The 17,662-nt window shown below is 44.2% G+C and overlaps 1 protein-coding gene across 5 annotated transcripts in view; it reads left to right on the top strand.

Annotated features, from left to right (window-relative positions):
* ARHGAP19 (Rho GTPase activating protein 19) overlaps positions 1–5,281 on the top strand; it is a 28,501-nt gene extending 23,220 nt beyond the window's left edge. For all 5 annotated transcript variants that reach the window (XM_053312474.1, XM_053312475.1, XM_053312477.1 and 2 more), the window contains exons 10-12: positions 438–548; positions 1,425–1,499; positions 2,019–5,281. In XM_053312474.1, the coding sequence (XP_053168449.1) occupies positions 438–548; positions 1,425–1,499; positions 2,019–2,075 (243 nt within the window). In that variant the 3' untranslated portion in view covers positions 2,076–5,281. The remainder of the gene's footprint in view (positions 1–437; positions 549–1,424; positions 1,500–2,018) is intronic.
* The last annotated feature ends 12,381 nt before the right edge of the window (positions 5,282–17,662 follow it).

Below are 17,662 nucleotides of genomic sequence, written 5' to 3'. Positions count from 1 at the left end.
TGTATGTCTTGGGCTGCTCATATTCTGGGAACCAAAGTTAAACCCCAGCACAGCAGCCTGAGCATCATTCCAGTGGCTGTTGCTGGTGTCTTTCTGATGTTTCTTTTTTAGATTGTGAGCCCTTCGGGGACAGGGAGCCTATCTATCTATTTATCTAAACCACTTTGGAAACCTTTGTTGAAAAGCAGTATATAAATATTCACTCATATTCATAAACGTTTGCAAACACACACACACACACACACACACACACACACACACACGTGCCTTTTACCTGCCGAGAAAGATTTGCATGTTTGGGCTTCAGTGCTGAAACTCGCCTCCCTGCCAAGTTACTGAGCCCATAACATCCATGAAGAATTACAGTTTTGATCTCTTTCTCTTCTCCCACTCACAACTGCAGTCTCAAAACAGTGTTCTGTTTTTCCTTCATTCAGCGTAAAGTGCTGGGGAGTCAAGTGTCCTTGGACAAAAAAGGGAAAGATGTTGTCCTGGAGCCTGCAAGCACTGGGGATACAAAACATGGCAGTAAAGAGAATGTCAGTATGGTAAGGGCTGCTGGGAGAAGGATTTCCTTGCTTTTTGCTAATAGGGTCCCTTTGTGGGAGACGTCAGATTTTATTTATTTTTTGCTTCTATTTCATATCTGCCTGCATTGTTATCTCTCTGATCCATCCTGAGGGAAAGCAAAAGGTTTCAGGATCAATCCTAAACTCTAGATGTTTAGGATTTAGTATGATGAAGTGCATCTGCCCTGTTCTGCACTTCTGGGTCCTCCTTAACTTATTCTTTCTCTTGTAACAAAGAGCTACATTTCTTCTCTTCCCATGTCTGAGGGACTGGAGGGACTCATGGTCTTCCTGGCTTATGCCAGTTTTTGCATTTGGATGCACTTTCCTTCAGAATAAAAGCTCCCCAGCTTTTTCTGGGGGAATTACATCCTTCTGAAACTTGTTTAATTTGCAACGCCACCTAGGAAGCTGCCTTATACCAAGTCAGGCCCATGGTCCATCTAGCTCAGTGTGGTCTCCTCAGACTGGCAGCAACAGTTCTCCAGGGTTCTTTCCTCGCCTTATTAGCAAATGCCAGGGGTTGAACCTGGGCCCTTCTTCATACAAAGCAGATGTTGTGCCATTGAGCTCCAGTCCCCAGCCAACCACAGACTACCATACATCTGCAGAGCACAGGTAGCTTCATGTCAGAAGTTAACTTACATTTAGTAAGCCAACTGAAGACAACTTGATCCACCATGGTTTGATTTTGCTGATGAAAAATTGTATCCTTTCTTTTAAAGTAAACTTTCCCAAGGCAGTATCTTTAAAAAACCCCATACAACTAAAAAACTCCCCACATAATTGCAGAGGAGAGGGTAGTGCAATACAGAGGCTAGACTTTCTAGCATCTCCATTTATATCTTTTTCCAGTTACAGAGACCTGTTACCTCTCCAGCATTCAATGTGATTCGAGGAAAACTGAAGTCCTCTGAGCACAGGAAAGAGGTTTGTTCGATGTTTATATGCATACATACATTCATATGTGTAAGCTGTAGTGGTCTGTAATAATCTCATGTCCTCCTCTTTGGCATAAAGCCTCTGGATCTGCAACACAGGTCTGAAAGCCAAGTTTGTGCAGTTATGATACCGCAAGCCCATCCGCAAAGTACTGACCAAGGAGCAGCTGTCAGAGTGGTGCAGTTTTTTGTTTCTCTGATGCAATACCTTAACAGAGTTCCAAAGCTGTCCAGAGTAGGCTAGCTAAGTAGCTTGGTGCTAACTCCAGTCATAGCATCCAATAATGAAAAAGAGAGAAACAGTGATGCTAGAAGAGTGAAATTAAAGTGTTCCTTTCCCTTAAAGGTGGTGGCTGGATTCTTGTTTTTTGTTTTTTAAAGATTCCATAATAGGAGGTAAAGCTATCTAGTGTGGACAATTGGTGATATGTGTGTCTGGCCTCCTGTTGCTACCCAGTGTCTGCAGTAGAGCGCCGATCTGCTAATTATTCTCTTTCTTCTGGCATAGGACTCCTATAAACATCCTTGGCTCCATAGGACTTCAACTGAAGAGTCTTGCATTTGAGCATTGACTGAGCGGTGTATATGTTCAGCAAAGACTTGCAATCCTGTGGATTCCCCAAGCTGTGAGCAAAGTGTTAGTGCCAGGACTTTCTGATCCCTCTAACTCCACTTACTGAAGCCTGGCCTACAACTGCATATTTGCCAGAATAAGACTTTCTTCGCTATGAAATTGGGGCAACCACTATCTGTCCGTCTGTCTGGAATGAGGATGGACTGGACATTATCTGCAGTGTAGCTTCTTTTTGGAGAAGCCATTGTCTTGTATTCCATGTCTTCCCAGCTGTCCACATTTTTCTGTCAACTCTCTGGGATTTAAACAGGTCAGCTTATATCTTTGTGTTTCTTGGCTGGTTTGTTTGACCAAGCTTTTAGTGTGTGGCACTTCTTTACCTTGCAACTCCCATTAGCATCCTCAGTGGAGTCAGGCTTTCAGCCCCTTCTGGCAGCTAGGCTTATGTTAATATTTTGTGTGGAAGTCTCTCTCTGTTGTGATTACTGATGGAACTGGAGGTGCAGCTATCTTCTTAGCTGTCTCTCACAGGTTGCAGAGGTCTCCCTCAGGCTTATGACTAATCCCAGTGCCATGAGAGAGCAGATATCTGAGCTATCCTAGCTTGGACATTTTAGGTCAAGAGTTGAGGACAGCTGTAGTAGGAAGAGCCTCTATAGCAGGGGTAGGCAACCTAGGCTCTCCAGCTGTTGGTGAACTGCAACTCCCATCATCTCCAGCCACAATAAGTTGTGGCTGGGGCTGACGGAAGTTGTAGTTCAACAGCAGCTAGAGAACCAAGGTTGCCTACCCCTGCTCAAAAAACTATTCTCTTTAAGAAAATAAAAATAAAATAGGCCTCCTTAGCTGCATTCTAATATATCCAGGTAATAGCTTTGCAGAGCGTCTACATCTTCCGCCTTTCAAAAGGCAGCTGTCACAGATTCCTTTACCACATCCCCTTGTCTCCAGTATTCGGCTGTCCCTCTTCTAGCCATGCTGATTGCCAAGAGAACGGTCTTGACTGAAGCTCTGTCTGATGGAGTCTGTCTCACTGCCCCCTCTCTGTCATGGTCCCATTGTGTGAGGCCCAGGCTCTGACGCACATTCCTCAGGCTGGACAAGGGGTTGACAGTTTAATAACTTTAACTATCTCTTGGAAGTGCACAAAAGGAGAGAGGCGCTTGTTAATGTGGAAGGAGGAAAGACAGTCAGATCAATAAAAGAAATGTTCTTTCTCCTCCTGTCAAAAGAGTGCTAGTGAGAGGGTGATAATGCTGCTGTTTAGGTGGGCCACAGAAACACTGTGACAAAGACCTGCCAGCTGTTATGCTTCCACTTGCTCTTAAGGAAGCAGAGATCTGTCCAGGTGAACACCCCTTGAAACGTCATGGAAGCATACAGCCACCTGTGACTTTCAGTGATGTGAATCTCAATGCAGTAGAAATGGCTAGGTGCCATCATTTGGTTCAATATTGTATTTTATCTAGCCTTGGTAGGTTCTTTTTGCCTGTGGATGCATTTGGCATAGGGCTTTACTTGAGTTTTTGGGCAGAGCAAATATTTGGATTTCTTAAATATGAGAAGACTGAGCTCTGCTTGTTTGACTTTAAGGGACATCTAAGGCTGGGTCAGAACCACATCAAATAAACACATTCTTGATTGTTCTGCTATAGACTGCATTCATACCAGTGCCTGCAAATAGCCTTAAGCCAATGAGCAGAAGGCTGTTAATGTGGTGAGCTCAGCTTCAAGACTCAAGTTGGTGCCAATAAGTGTGTGGGGGGTGGGGGCATTGTTGTGGAGGAAAACAGCTTAAGTCAATTTTTTGTCTTGCTCTCCATTTAACTAAACTGTGCTACTAGATAGGGGAGTAGCAAAGCAAGCAATAAAACATGAGGAGGGAACCAAACATTTTATGAACAGATCCAGCTAGTCTTTCTTTGAGATGCTTTCTGAAAGGACGTAACCCCTCCTATACACTATGGAGAACACACACTCATTGGATCTGCCTACTCTAAATGCCAAATCAGGCTGAACTGGGGAATTCCCCCAAGAGATGGGTGCTCTAGAGCAGGGATTGTCAACGTTGGGTCCCCAGATGCTTTTGGACTTCAGCTCCCATAATCCCCAACCAAAGGCCACTGGGGCTGGGGATTATAGGATGCATTGGGGAATTCCCCCAAGAGATGGGTGCTCTAGAGCAGGGATTGTCAACGTTGGGTCCCCAGATGCTTTTGGACTTCAGCTCCCATAATCCCCAACCAAAGGCTACTGGGGCTGGGGATTATAGAAGCTGAAGTCCAATAACATCTGGGGACCCAACGTTGAGAATCCCTGCTCTAGATGCCCATCTCTGTGTGCAGCTGGGCTGGAAGCAGCCTGTGCTTGCACACAAGCATTTAGCCAGGGGTAAGGAAGCGCTCACTCCCTTAACCTTGGCTAACAGTACCCAGGATAAACAGTGGGACTAGGTGGTGCTGCGCCATCAAGATTGGGCCCAATCCCGGTAGTCCCCACATGCAGCCAAACCCAAGCTAGGCATCCCGAGCCTGGGTTAGGCTGTGCATGAGAACAGTCTCAGAGTGGCTATGAAAGATTTGGAGGCAACAACCTTTGTTTGTGTTCCCCAAACTTTAGATGAGGCTACTGACAACTGGGGTTGCTATAGACCAGGGATTCTCAACGTGTGGGTCCCCAGATGTAATTGGACTTCAACTCCCATAATTCCCAACCAAAGGCCGCTGGGGCTGGGGATTATGGGAGTTGAAGTCCAAGAACATCTGGGGACCCACACGTTGAGAAACCCTGCTATAGACAGACTCTTTAAACTTTCTATTGCTTGTACTGTCATTTTTCTTGGTCTTGGAGTAACTGCCTTATAAATTATGGAAAATGTTAGGGAAATTCATGAAGCCACATATCTGAATCTGGATACCACCAAGCCTGCTTAGGGTGTGCCATGGGGTCATTTGAACTCTTAAACAACTTTGGGAAGGAAAGCAACTCCAGTACTTACCAGACATTTCATGCCCATTGCTGCTCCCCAAAATGTTTCAATGATCTGTTCTTCTCTTTGTCTTATCCTTGTTATATTGTGGACAACCCTTACTTACAATGTACATAACATGTTTCTTGTACTGTATTGTCTTGCCATTTCTGTTTAATGTGGAATTCTTACATTAAATACCCATTGGTATTGTTGCCTTGTTAACAGACTCCTGGGTTTGTCTGTTTTTTATATAGATTAGGGTCAAAGCTGAGAGACAAGGAATCTGCAGCCATATGTGTGTTGATCTGAAAGTGGAACTGAGCTGGGCTAGGCCAGGAGCTTCTGTGCCCCACACTCTGCCTTAACCATTACTGAGGAGGAGTAAGTCCTGTCTTCTCCTCGGTCCTGGATTTTTCCTGTGTGTGTCAGAGCCGGGTTCATTCAGCTACGTTATCTCTTTTACTCAGATCTGGAATGGAAAACTTACAGGACATAGGCTAAAACCTATACCAAAAAGAGGGATTTCAGTTTTCCTTCTTGATTATTCTGGCAGATCACAGCCTGAGGTACAAGCAACCATAGTAATTACACTTGCTGTACTGATGATAGAGGCCAAACAGTCAAGTAATGTGGGTTGGCCAGCTGCTTTGGAATAACAGTTGAACACTTTCTTTTGCCAAAAGCATTGTATATTTCTACCTCTTAAAAAAAAAAAAAAGTTAAAAATGCTCTCCAAGTTAGTTTTGCTTTACTACTGACCCTCGCTCTAAATGTGAGCCTATGCTCACATTTTATTAGTTACTAGCTGGGCTGGGCACAGAGCATCTGCTCTGCCAGCCGGCCCACCCACCAACCGCTGCTGTTCCCCACCACCACCACACCGGGATGCCCACCTTTCTGGCTGGCCAACTGACCACCCCCCGTCTTTCTGGCTGGCCACCTCCCCCCCGCCCGCTTTCTGGTAGGCCAGCTGGTCGGTCCGCTTCCTCCCCTCCCCCATGCTTTCTGGCTGGTGGCTGGCCAGAAAGCCAGCCCTCCCGCCTCCTCCTCCCGGTGGCCGGGCCAGGGCTAGGCCGGCCCACTGCCGCCTCTGGCCAGGTCAGGCGGCCCACTGCCACCATTGTCTCCTGTCCCCATCACTATCTCCCAGGCAGCTGCTCTCGCGAGAGCTGCCACACATGGGATTAGCGACAGGTGCATTTAGGAGAATTAAATATATAGATAGATGATATCAGTTCCTGTGAGGAAATAGTGCTATTTTAATTACAAAGAAATTATTAGTGCTGTTTAATACCTCAGTTTAATGGGTTAATGGAATATTTTAATACAGAATAAGGACTGCTCATCAATGTCAACCAAGACAAAATGTATAGAAGTGAAGGTAAGTTTATAGCATATAATTTGCCAACATATTACTCTTGTGTTCTTGCGGTAGCAAGCATGACTGGTAGCAAGCATGACTGGCCCCCCTTAGCTAAGCAGTGTCTACCCTGGTTGCATATGAATGGGAGACTTGATGTGTGAGCACTGCAAGATATTCCCCTCAGGGGATGAAGCCACTCTGGGAAGAGCAGAAGGTTTCAAGTTCCCTCCCTGGCTTCTCCAAGATAGGGCTGAGAGATATTCCTGCCTGCAACCTTGGAGAAGCTGCTGCCAGTCTGTGAAGACAATACTCAGTGAGATAGACCAATGGTCTGACTCAGTATATGGCAGCTTCGTATGTTCCTATGTGTGTCCATTTTGCAAAGCCACATAGGGAATCTTCTGAGGACTGCAGCAAAAAATAGACTCTGATTCTTTTAGTAACATATTTTTAAAAGGTTTAAGGATGCGAGAGGAGTGAATGGCAAAAATTAGGGTGGGGAGATTAAAGCTGAAGGAAAGGGGAGGAAGGGTTGAAAAGAAAGGCAGAGCAGAAGAATGCTCAGGGCTAAAAGAATAAAAAAATTATGGAGATATGGAAAGCTGAATAAAGAAGAGGAAGGAGTGCTCTGTGATGATGAAAAAACATCATCACTTTCTTATACACTACATTCAACACATGTACAATCTGTATACGATGTGTGCATGTATAGTTATTCACACAATATATTGAATGCATGTACAGCAGTCCACTTCCTATCTGTACCCTGCATTTGAAAGAGTCTGTACCCAGGTTTGCTTTTAAAATGAATCCATTCACACAAAAACATGTACATGTGTACAGACATCTATACGCACATACAACATAATGCCTGAATAGGGCTGGGGCATGGTTCTAACGGGAAAATGGGACTTGCTGTGACCTTTTTTCTTTTGCTTAGGCAAGGGCAACATGTCAACACAAGTTCTGACTCTTCAGTCTTCCTAGACTTGTAGGGTTATGAAGGAGATTTTTAAAATTAGATTCTTATAAACTAGGCTTATACAAATACGGCAAATATTTATGTACCGCTTTTCAACAGAAGTTCCCAAAGTGGTTTACATAATTAAATAAAATGACTCCCTGTCCCTATAGGTTGAGAGATTTCTAGTATTTATAACTGGGGCGGGGATGGGGGGAAGTTAGAATTGGAAATTATAAGGTGTCAGACACCAGAAGAATAAAACTTTGTAAAGACCATGTCGTGGGTTCTGGAATATTAAATGCTCACATTCTTTGCCACTTAGCCTTAAAATTGTTAGAAGTAGAAAATAACTCAGACACAATAACCCTTTCATTTTTTTTTCTTGTTAGAAACCAGTGTCTCCAAAGAAGTAGAAATCTGCATTTTATAACTCTGCTGACAGGAAGGGAAGGGAACATAAATGGTAATGTTTTAATCTAGCCAAAATGATTTTTTTTTCTCTGGGCAGGATCCAGACTAAACACCACCGGATGAATAAATGAAATAGATGAGACAAGTTAATTGTTAATAACTAGCTTTAAACTCATTAATTTCAATGGGGCTTAGTCCCAACGTACTTAATCTGGATTCTGCCCAGTTTCAGTCAGAAGTAAATTGTTCTTAGTTTTATTCCCAGGAATCATTGTGTTTTGCTCCTTTAAATACTTGTCAGTATGTCCTTATTATAAGTATTGTCCTTAACGTGCACTTAAAATAGTTTGAAGGTATCCTGCTCAGAAACAGTCATCCTGAATTGATACCACAGATTCAAGGGAAAGTCCCAAAGCTATTCTTCTGGGCAATGATATAGGAGCATAGGAAGCTTCCTTATACTATAGTCGGAGGTCTATAGGCCACCTCCAGCCTCAAAGGCACAATGCCTCTGAGTACCTGTTGCAGGGGAATAACAGCAGGAGAGAGAGCATACCCCCAAATCCTGCCTGTAGGCCTCTAGCAGCATCTGGCAGGCCACTGTGTAAAATAGGATGCTGGACTAGATGGGCCTTGGGCCTGATCCAGTAGGGCTGTTCTTATTATCTTAAGTACCAAGTCGGACCATTGGTCCATCTAGCTCAGTATTGTCTACACTGGGGTTTCTCAACTGCTAGCATTCCAAATGTTGCTGAACTACAACTCCCATCATCCCCAGGCACAATAAACTATAGCTGAAGATGATGGGAGCTGTGGTTCGACAACAGCTGAAGTATCACTGTTTGAGAAACCTTGGTCTACATAAGGGCTGCACAACTTCAGCCCTCCTGTATATGTTGGATTACAATCCCCATAATCCTTTTGGCTATTGTGGCTAGGGATGGTGAGAATGGTAGTCCAAAAACAGTTGGAAGGCCAAAGTTGTGCATCCCTGGTCTACGCTGATTGACAGTGGTTCTCCAGGGCTTCAGACAGGAGTCTTTTCTAGACCTACGTGGAGGTGCCAGGGATTGATCTAGGACATTCTGCATGCAAAGCATGTGCTCTACTCCTGAGCTATGGTCCCATCCCCTAAGGGAAATACCTTACAGCAGACAACACTCTCACGTAGTCACACATCCAAATGCAAACCAGGGCAGACCATGCTTAGCAAAGGGACCATTCATTCTTGCTCGCTACTGCAAGGTCTGAAAAGTAATGACTGCAGCCGAAACCTGATTGCCTTCCCATCATGCAACTGTGTTCCTTTACATAGTGATTGGTTTGGTGTTTTAGATTGTCAAACTGGATTGAATGGGCAGATCTCAGTCTGTCAATTTCCTACCTCTGCTATTACAATCTAGATGGTAGCCTTAGAAGTTCCACAGCTACCATTTTGATTGTAAGAGCAGAGATATTCAAGAATATTCCAAGTTAGAATATTCTTGAAAGAAGTTTCTGCTTTGGAGCCACACGAGGGAGCCAGCTGCTCACCTTTGCCTTGTGCTGTCCTGTTGCACAGCTGAGCCTTGCTGCCCACTTGTACATGCTACGCAAAGAGATGATAATAGGAGGTACATGTGCTTTGGTGGCTTAGGCAACAGAACAGATTTTTTAGTAACTGAGTGAAGGATTGGTATGGTCATTCTAGAAACAACTGGCTTCCCATTGGGTGAAAAATTCACATGTGCTGCTCTTGGCAGGCCAGTTATTTCTCTTTAGCCGCTGGGACCTCTGATTTTTTTCTTCCATTGGATTCAACTATTCTCATTTTTGTTACAAGCTATGAACAGCTCCAAATTCCTTGTGTGTGGAAGAATGGCCCACCCACTAGCCGTGTGATAAGCAACCATTTTATCCTGTGCATGTTTACTTGGGAGTAAGCTCCACTGTGCTCAATTAGACTTACTTCCAAGAAAGTGTGCATAAGACTGCAGTCCACATGTTGAAATGCAGTGGCGTTGAACAAGCTCGGTAAGCTACAGATGGCTCCTATCCCACTAAATACAGAAAGGACAACTCTTTGGCATCTTCATCCATTAAGCAGGACAGCACATGATTTCTCCCTTAATTGGCAGGCTGGGAAAAGCCTCCTTGCAATAGAAAATCACCTGTATTTACCCAAATACAAGATGACTCTGAATTTAAGATGAGCCCCCCACCCCTTTAAAGGTAAATACAGGTTATACCTATATTTATCCAAAATGAAGAAGATTCTGAATTTAAGAGGATCCCCTGATTTCTAACATCAAAGGACTTGGGGTGGGGGCTAATATTGGATTCAGATAAATACAGTAAGTGGAGTTGAAGTGCAGCAAAGGACCATGCTTCCTTTTAAAACGTTCTGCACATCATGGGAGCTAAGACAATCAGAAAACCCAAGGAGGTCCAAGTACTTGCCAAAGGGACAGAAGTTTATTACAGCAAAACTGCAGTATTTGACACTGTGAAGAAATATGCCAGACACTTGGCACAGCAAGTAGAGTTAACCTAATAAGTAGTAAATTATCCCACTCTTTCCCCCAGGAGGATTAACGAATTTATCCAAGTGGAGTGGAGAGAGAGAGAGAGATTGGGGAGGGGGAGGGAAGTGTAATGTAACATGCAGGCTCTCTGACTGACAGGATTCTGCATGGAAGAGTAACTGAATTCTCAGCTATTTCCCTAATGCCCTCTTCCTGTATGTGCAATCTGGTCCATTTTGAGCATATTATGATTGGAGTACAGTGGAAGAATAGCTGGTCCAGTGTGTACTGGAAAACCTAGTGTTAATAGGAGTAGGCTAAGGTTTTTGAATAATACCCATCTCAAACTCATGCCGGCAACTGGAGAGCTCTTTGCCATGCTCAAGTAGTGGGATCCCTTGCTCCTTTTATAGGAACATAGAAACATGGAACATTCCATATACCGAGTCAGACCATTGGTCCATCTAGCTCAGTATTGTCTTCACAGACTGGCAGCGGCTTCTCAAAGGTTACAGGCGGGTGTCTCTCTCAGCCCTATCTTGGAGATATCAGGGAGGGCATGTGGAACCTTCTGCATGCAAGCAGGCAGGTGCTCTTCCCAGAGCAGCCCCATCCCCTGAGGGGGAATACCTTTAGCTGAATGCAGGAAATTCAGAGCTAGAGCATCTCCAACCAATGGCTGCCTAGCCTCTGTTTGAAGTCCTGCAAGGGATGCCTTTGGTAACGTAGGCCCATTAGATCTAGTCTTGCCCTCTGGGGCAGCAGCAGAGAACAAGTCTTGGCCCTCTTCTATGGACCTTCAGGTACCTGAAGAGTGCAAATCATGTGCCTGCTCACTCTTCTCTTCTCTAGGCTAAATATACCCAGTTCCTGTACCCTTTCCTCACAATATTGGTTGTTCAGACCCCAGCCATCTTTGTTGCCTTCTTCTGAACCTGTTCCAATTTATCTACATCTTTTTTAAAAAATATGATACGCAGAACTGGACACAGTACTTTAGATTAGATCCTAGTGCAGAATAAAGTGCAACTATTACCTCTCATGACTTGGAAATGATGGTTATATTAATGCAGCCTAAAATGGTATTGGCCTTTTTTGCTGCTGCATCACATTGTTCATATTCAGTTTGTGGCTGACTGCAGTACTGAGATTAACAGACAAAATGAAGAATGAAAATGACACAGAGACAGCTAGAGTCAGGGGTAGCAGCAGAAGTCAGCACTGCTGCTAATTCCTGAGGCTACCTCTGTACCCATGACCTGACTGTAAGAGCAGCCTCACACAGGGAAATTAAGTAGGATAATCTTTTCTTAGAATAGAGATGATGTGGTGGGAACAGCTTTACCTGGTTAATTTCTTTGTCTTAGACTGCTGTTAAGGGCATCTGCTGAGGAAAACTGGTAAGGTGAGGAGCAACCCTGGTCTAGGCTAAGCCTCACCACCACCACCCCAGTCACAAACTGCTATTTCATCCACTGGCCAAGCCTCATCCCTGTTTTCATGCAGCTGCATTTCGAATCAATATGCCATGTGATACATCTATAGCAAAAAGTGACTCAGACAATAGCTAAAACATGTTTCTCAGTACAAAAGATAGCTCCGGAAGCTTCAGACACTGATCTGGAAGACTTAACCTCTAGCCCTAGATGTCTGAGGACAGGCTGCCCTGGTTACATCGTGATGGGAGAATGTATACTATGCGTGCTCAGAGGTGTTGTCTTTTGTTCACCTGCCCAAAGGCTCAGCTTAGCACAGGAAAAAAGTTCTACTTGTCTTGGCCCCTCTCTCAAATTAAGCGCTGCTTTTATGTCCCCATTATTTGGCTTTCCTCCCCAAATAGGCCACACTGCTAGGAGAGGTACCTATTTTTCTGATGGGACTGGGCTATTCTGGTTCTGCAGTGTTAGTTGTGATAGGTTAAGAGCCTCTAAGTGTGGGCTTATGGTTGGAGAGGACTTTTACACGGAATTCATAATAGGGGACTTTGCAAACAGCATAAAAGAGGACATTGAATCATACTTACTTCCCCCACTGTTTGCTCAGTCACAGAGCTGTAGCTATAACTGAACAAGCAGTGGGTGGGGGGACAAATTTCCCAAGGCCCCTGAGGGTGAGTGGACCTACCAGCTGAGTGACAGCTTGCTCCTTTGCTCTCCTCCTCCTGCCTCTCCAAATAAGGAGGTGGGAGCAGCAGGGGGGCACCTTCACTTTTTGTTCCAGAGCTCACTCCTCTTGTCACATTCCTGCTCAGTTCCTGGTATGGAGCAGGACTGAAATTCGCAGAGTAAATAGTCATCTTCAGGTGCAACGAGCACAGAGCCGGCCCTAAAATGTTTGGTGCCCTAGGTGAAGTTTGATTCTGGCTGCCCTCCCTCAGCCGAGAAGTGTGGAGGAGTCCCAGGTTTAACTTGAGGCACGCACGCGATTCATTTGTGAGGTCAAATGACCAGCCCACATGGATGACCAGCCCGCACTGGTTTGAGGATACAGTGGGAGATTGTTCCCAGTCTAGTTGGGGTGTGGGGGGCAAAGCTCTAACAATTAAAAGAAGAAAGGTTGTTGCTGTTCAATTTGGAAAATCCACTCTGAGACTGTTTCTTTTTGGGAAATGAATGCTGAGGCAGGCAATTCATATTGTAGAGCGAGAGTGATGCTTATGAGAATAGCTGTTTGTTGGGGACTGAGGTGCAATGAGCAAAGAAGACTATGCATTTGAGGGTGCAGAATGTGCAAGTGGGTGTTGTATTACATTGTACATTCTTACAACACTGGGCAGTACTTCAGGGGTACAATACAAGAGGGAGGGAGAGAAATAATTGGCAGTGCTATATTCTGGTACTGTTTGTGTGCCCCCCCCCCCCCGCGGCCAAGAACTGGTGCCCTAAGCAACTCTGAATGGGCATACATTCATTTCTGTATTTCTCTGTATGGGTAATGTTATCTGCAACAACTTTGCTAGCCTTAAGGGGGTGCTGGTGCAACAGGACAAAAATGATGCAAAAAATGATTGTAGAAATGACATTCTTAATGGCCTATAATAAAAAGCCAATGTATGGCATTAATGTAGCAATCAGCGTAATGACATGTCTCAAACTTTTAGAGAGCCTTTGTGAGAAAGGTGGTGAGCAAAGGTTTCTGTAATCATTTATAAAGAGAACTAGAATTGTGACAATCTTAATAATGACTCCACCATGGAACAGAAAGAGGAAAAATGGAATGCCCTAGATAAATACGCAAACAAGGAGGATTTGTTCTCCATGTAAAGGGCAAAAGAGGAGGTGTTTGGTTTCACTACAAGGCAAAGGTGGTCTACCTGAGGCACTCCAGCTGTTGTTGGACTACAACTCCCATCATCCCCAGCTGCAGTTTGTTACAGCTGGGGATGATGGGTAATGTTGTCTGAAACAATGAGAGAACTTCATGTTGGCCACACCTGATATGAGAGATAAAAGGAAAGGAAGAATTGGCTCAGAGCTTTTGAAGACCTCTTTAAATAATCCTAACATCATAAGCTGATAATATTGTTGTTACGACCAATAAAAATGACAGAGTCTTGAGCGGCAGGCTTTCAAGCTCTCCAGACCTCTTCATCAGGCTGGGTGTTAAACAAAGCAAAAAAGAGGAGCGGGGGAGGGGGGTGCAAGGAAGCAGGGTGTGATGGTACAATTATAATGTTGGCAGCTTGGGAAAATTCTAAGATGGTGTGTAGAAGGATCAGGTTGATATGGTTTACTAGATGCTAGACACTGATTACAGGATGCACTGAAGGACTGGAGTGGCCCAAGGAAGCAATAATGGCTGTTCCCCTATTTTTAGAAGATATATAATCTAGCAGTTACTCTGCTTTCCATCTGTGTTCCATCTGTGTCTTGTCAGCTCATCTATATTATTATTTGCCCTATAGTAGTCTGAGATCCTCAACTGATAATAGATATACAAAAAGCGGAATTCATTTGCAACTCATTGCAATGTGAGCAGTGTGCGGTATTGATGAACAATGCTTAGGGAGAGTGGAGCAACTCTTATTCACAACATACTTTTTGCTTCCACAATATTCCTCTCCTTTTTATATTAAAGTACAGTGGCTCACTTCCCATCCATCTTTGAATTGTTCTGTAGCTAGAATAGAACCAACAAGGTTACACACAGTGAGGAGAAAGCCAGGAATTATACTGGCACAGTTGTGCCAGTTTAGTTAAGATGAGTGTTTTCAACGTTCCGCTATTATAAGCCCTGAATGTTCTATTGCTTATAAAGTCAAAAGTATCCACCCAATCCCTCTGAAATCATGCACACATCAACTAGGGAACAAGAGACACCGCTCCTCCAAATTTGGTGCAAATTCATTGCAAAATAGCTGAGATACACCATTTTAAGCTTTTAACTCCCAAAAAGAGGTTTCCAAATGTTGGCAGCATTTTTTTCACCACAGATAACATATGTTTTTAAATGTTTGATGTCTTTTTAGGATTCCCCCAGAATCCAGGTCCATACGGGACTGGTGCCTTTTGCTGGTTTGCAAAACATCATCAGTCTAGTGAATTTTGAGTAATTACTGTTCGAAATCCCTATAATCAGGGAAAATAACAAAGGGAAAGTTAGCTAAGAGCGTAACTCAGTCTGCTCACTGAGAATTCTGAAGCCAGTATTGGGAGGGGCAAATCCTGGCAATTTATAGAGAGTAACTTCCTGGTTCTGAACATAAGTGACTGATATGGACAGGTCATGAGCACTTTAGCACTTGCCATAGTTAAACACCATTCCTCACCCCACTTTCCTTTCATGGGCATTTATTTTCTTCCTATCCCCTTTCTCTCCCTCCCACCAAAGTGGGGGAAGCAGAGGCCCTCTGTAAAGCTTGGAATAAATTATTAGAAAGTAAGTCCATTGATTCCACTGGAGCTTATTTCTGAGTAAACTCACATAGGAAGCAGGACCAGCAGAGATCCGTGGCAAGAATGTGGGTTCTCTTTTTCCACCTTCCTCCTTGCTCCTCAGTAAAAAAATAGAAGGGGGGACCCCATTTATTTTGGGGGGGCTTACTGCTGAGTAAAAATGTATATGATTGGAACCAAGGACCCCATGCTAGGAAGTTCCGAAGAAAGAACTTCAAGGAAATCCTAAAAACCATTCCCACCCAGCACCAAGAAACCATCAGCACCAAGAAACCCCTTAGCGATGGATAGTTACAGGCCAATCTCCCTTGGGTGGGCAAGGTTATTGAGAGGGTGGTGGCCAACCAGCTCCAGGCAGTCTTGGAGTGAACTGATTATCTAGACCCATTTCAAACTGGCTTTAGAGCTGGCTATGGGGTTGAGACAGCCTTGGTCAGCCTGATGGATGACCTTTACCGGGGAATCGACAGAGGGAGTGTGACTCTGCTGGTTCTTCTGGATCTCTCAGCGGCATTCGAAACCATCGACCATGGTATCCTTCTGGATCACCTGGGGGAGTTGGGGATAGGGGGCACTGCTTTGCAGTGGTTCTGCTTCTATCTCTCGGGTAGATTCCAGATGGTGGAGCTTGGTGACAGTTGCTCCTCAAAACAGGAGCTGTTATATGGAGTCCCCCAGGGCTCCATTCTGTCATCAATGCTTTTTAATATCTACATGAAACTGCTGGGTGAGGTCATCAAGAGATTTGGTGCTGGGTGTTATCAGTATGCTGATGACACCCAAATCTACTTCTCCTTTTCATCTTCAGGAAATGCCACTCATTTTCTAAATATCTGCCTACAGGCAGTAATGGGCTGGATAACAAATTGAAGCTGAATCCAAGCAAGACGGAAGTGCTCAATGTCGGGGCTCAGAATCTGAGGGATATGTTAGATCTTCCTGTGCTGGACGGGGTTACACTCCTCCAGAAGGAGCAGGTGCACAGCTTCAGAGTACTCCTGGACCCAGGCCTCACCCTGGTATCTCAGGTGGAGGCCATGGCCAGGAGTGCTCTCTATCAGCTTTAGCTGATTCGACAGCTGTGGCCATTCCTTGAAGAGGATGACCTCAAAACAGTGGTGCATCAGCTGGTAACCTCCAGGCTCAACTATTGCAATGCGCTCTACGTGGGGCTGCATTTGTACGTAGTCTGGAAACTTCAGTTAGTTCAGAATACGGCAGCCAGATTGGTCTCTGGGGCAACCCAGAGAGACCATATTATGCCTGTTTTCAAACAGTTACACGGGCTGCCAATATGTTTCCGGGCAAAATACAAAGTGCGGGTTATTACCTTTTAAAGCCCTGAACAGCTTGGGTCTGAGTTATCTTAGAGAGTGCCTTCTTCTACATGATCCCCACCACACATCATCTGAGGAGGTCTGTCTCCAGTTACCACCAGTTCGTTTGGTGGCGACTCAGAGTTGGGCCTTCTCTGTAGCTGCTTCTGGGCTGTGGAATGCACTCCAGGTGGAAATCCACAATCTGAATTCTTTATTGTCCTCCAGAAGAGCCCTTAAAACCTATCTGTTTGGCCTGGCCTTCCAGGGTTTTAAATTAGTTTTAACTGTTTTAATGGTATAACCTGGTTTCCAGGGTTTTTTAATTGTTCTTGTTGTGTAATTGTTTTTTATGATGTTTTAATTGTTAATTGATGTTTTATATTGTTTATATTTCTGTTATTGGTTTTAATGGTTTTATTTTAATTGTAAACCACCCTGAGCCACTTTGGACGGGCGGTATAAAAATCAAATGAATAAATAAATAAATAAATTATGGTGTAGACTGCTCTTGGACATGGAGGTTCTGGGCGGGAATGGTTTCTGGGATTTCCTTGCTGCACTTATTTGGAGCTTTCTGGAAGCATGTAGCTGAGCACTGTGAGAAAGAGGATGCTGGGCTGGAGTACACATGCCTTTTCCAGCACCATTTTTATTACTGAACCTGCAGTTCTATGTGCACCCCTAGAAGGAAGTAAACTCCATTAAAGTCGGTGGGACTCAATTCCATATAACGAGGGAAACAGTTAAACAATCCCTGAAAAATAGTCTTGGGGCAGGGGGGAAAATGGAAAGGTCCTTTTAAAAATGTGAGTGGCAAACAATGTAAAAATCCTGTGAGTTAAACCCACCAGCACCCCATCCAGCACACTGATTGTTCTCAGAGAAGCTGATATTAGCCAAAGCATCCTAGAGGGCATAAGATCTGTTAGTTTATTTAAAACAAAAATGCCAACAATCCATCCTTTCCATAGAGAATACAGCAAGCAAGAGATAGTGACTGACATAATGAGGAATATTACTCAGTCATCCTACAGAAATTAAAAGAAAGTGTTAAGGACTGCCTAATGTCCTTTTATTTCAATGAGGCTACTTTAGTAAGCCATTATCCTATCAGCCACTAACCATTAAGTGGAGGCCTGAGGCTTAAATGG

This window comes from Hemicordylus capensis, chromosome 3 (assembly GCF_027244095.1).
Source record: "Hemicordylus capensis ecotype Gifberg chromosome 3, rHemCap1.1.pri, whole genome shotgun sequence".
NCBI classification, from domain to species: Eukaryota; Metazoa; Chordata; class Lepidosauria; order Squamata; family Cordylidae; genus Hemicordylus; species Hemicordylus capensis.
This window is presented reverse-complemented; position numbering and strand designations above follow the sequence as displayed.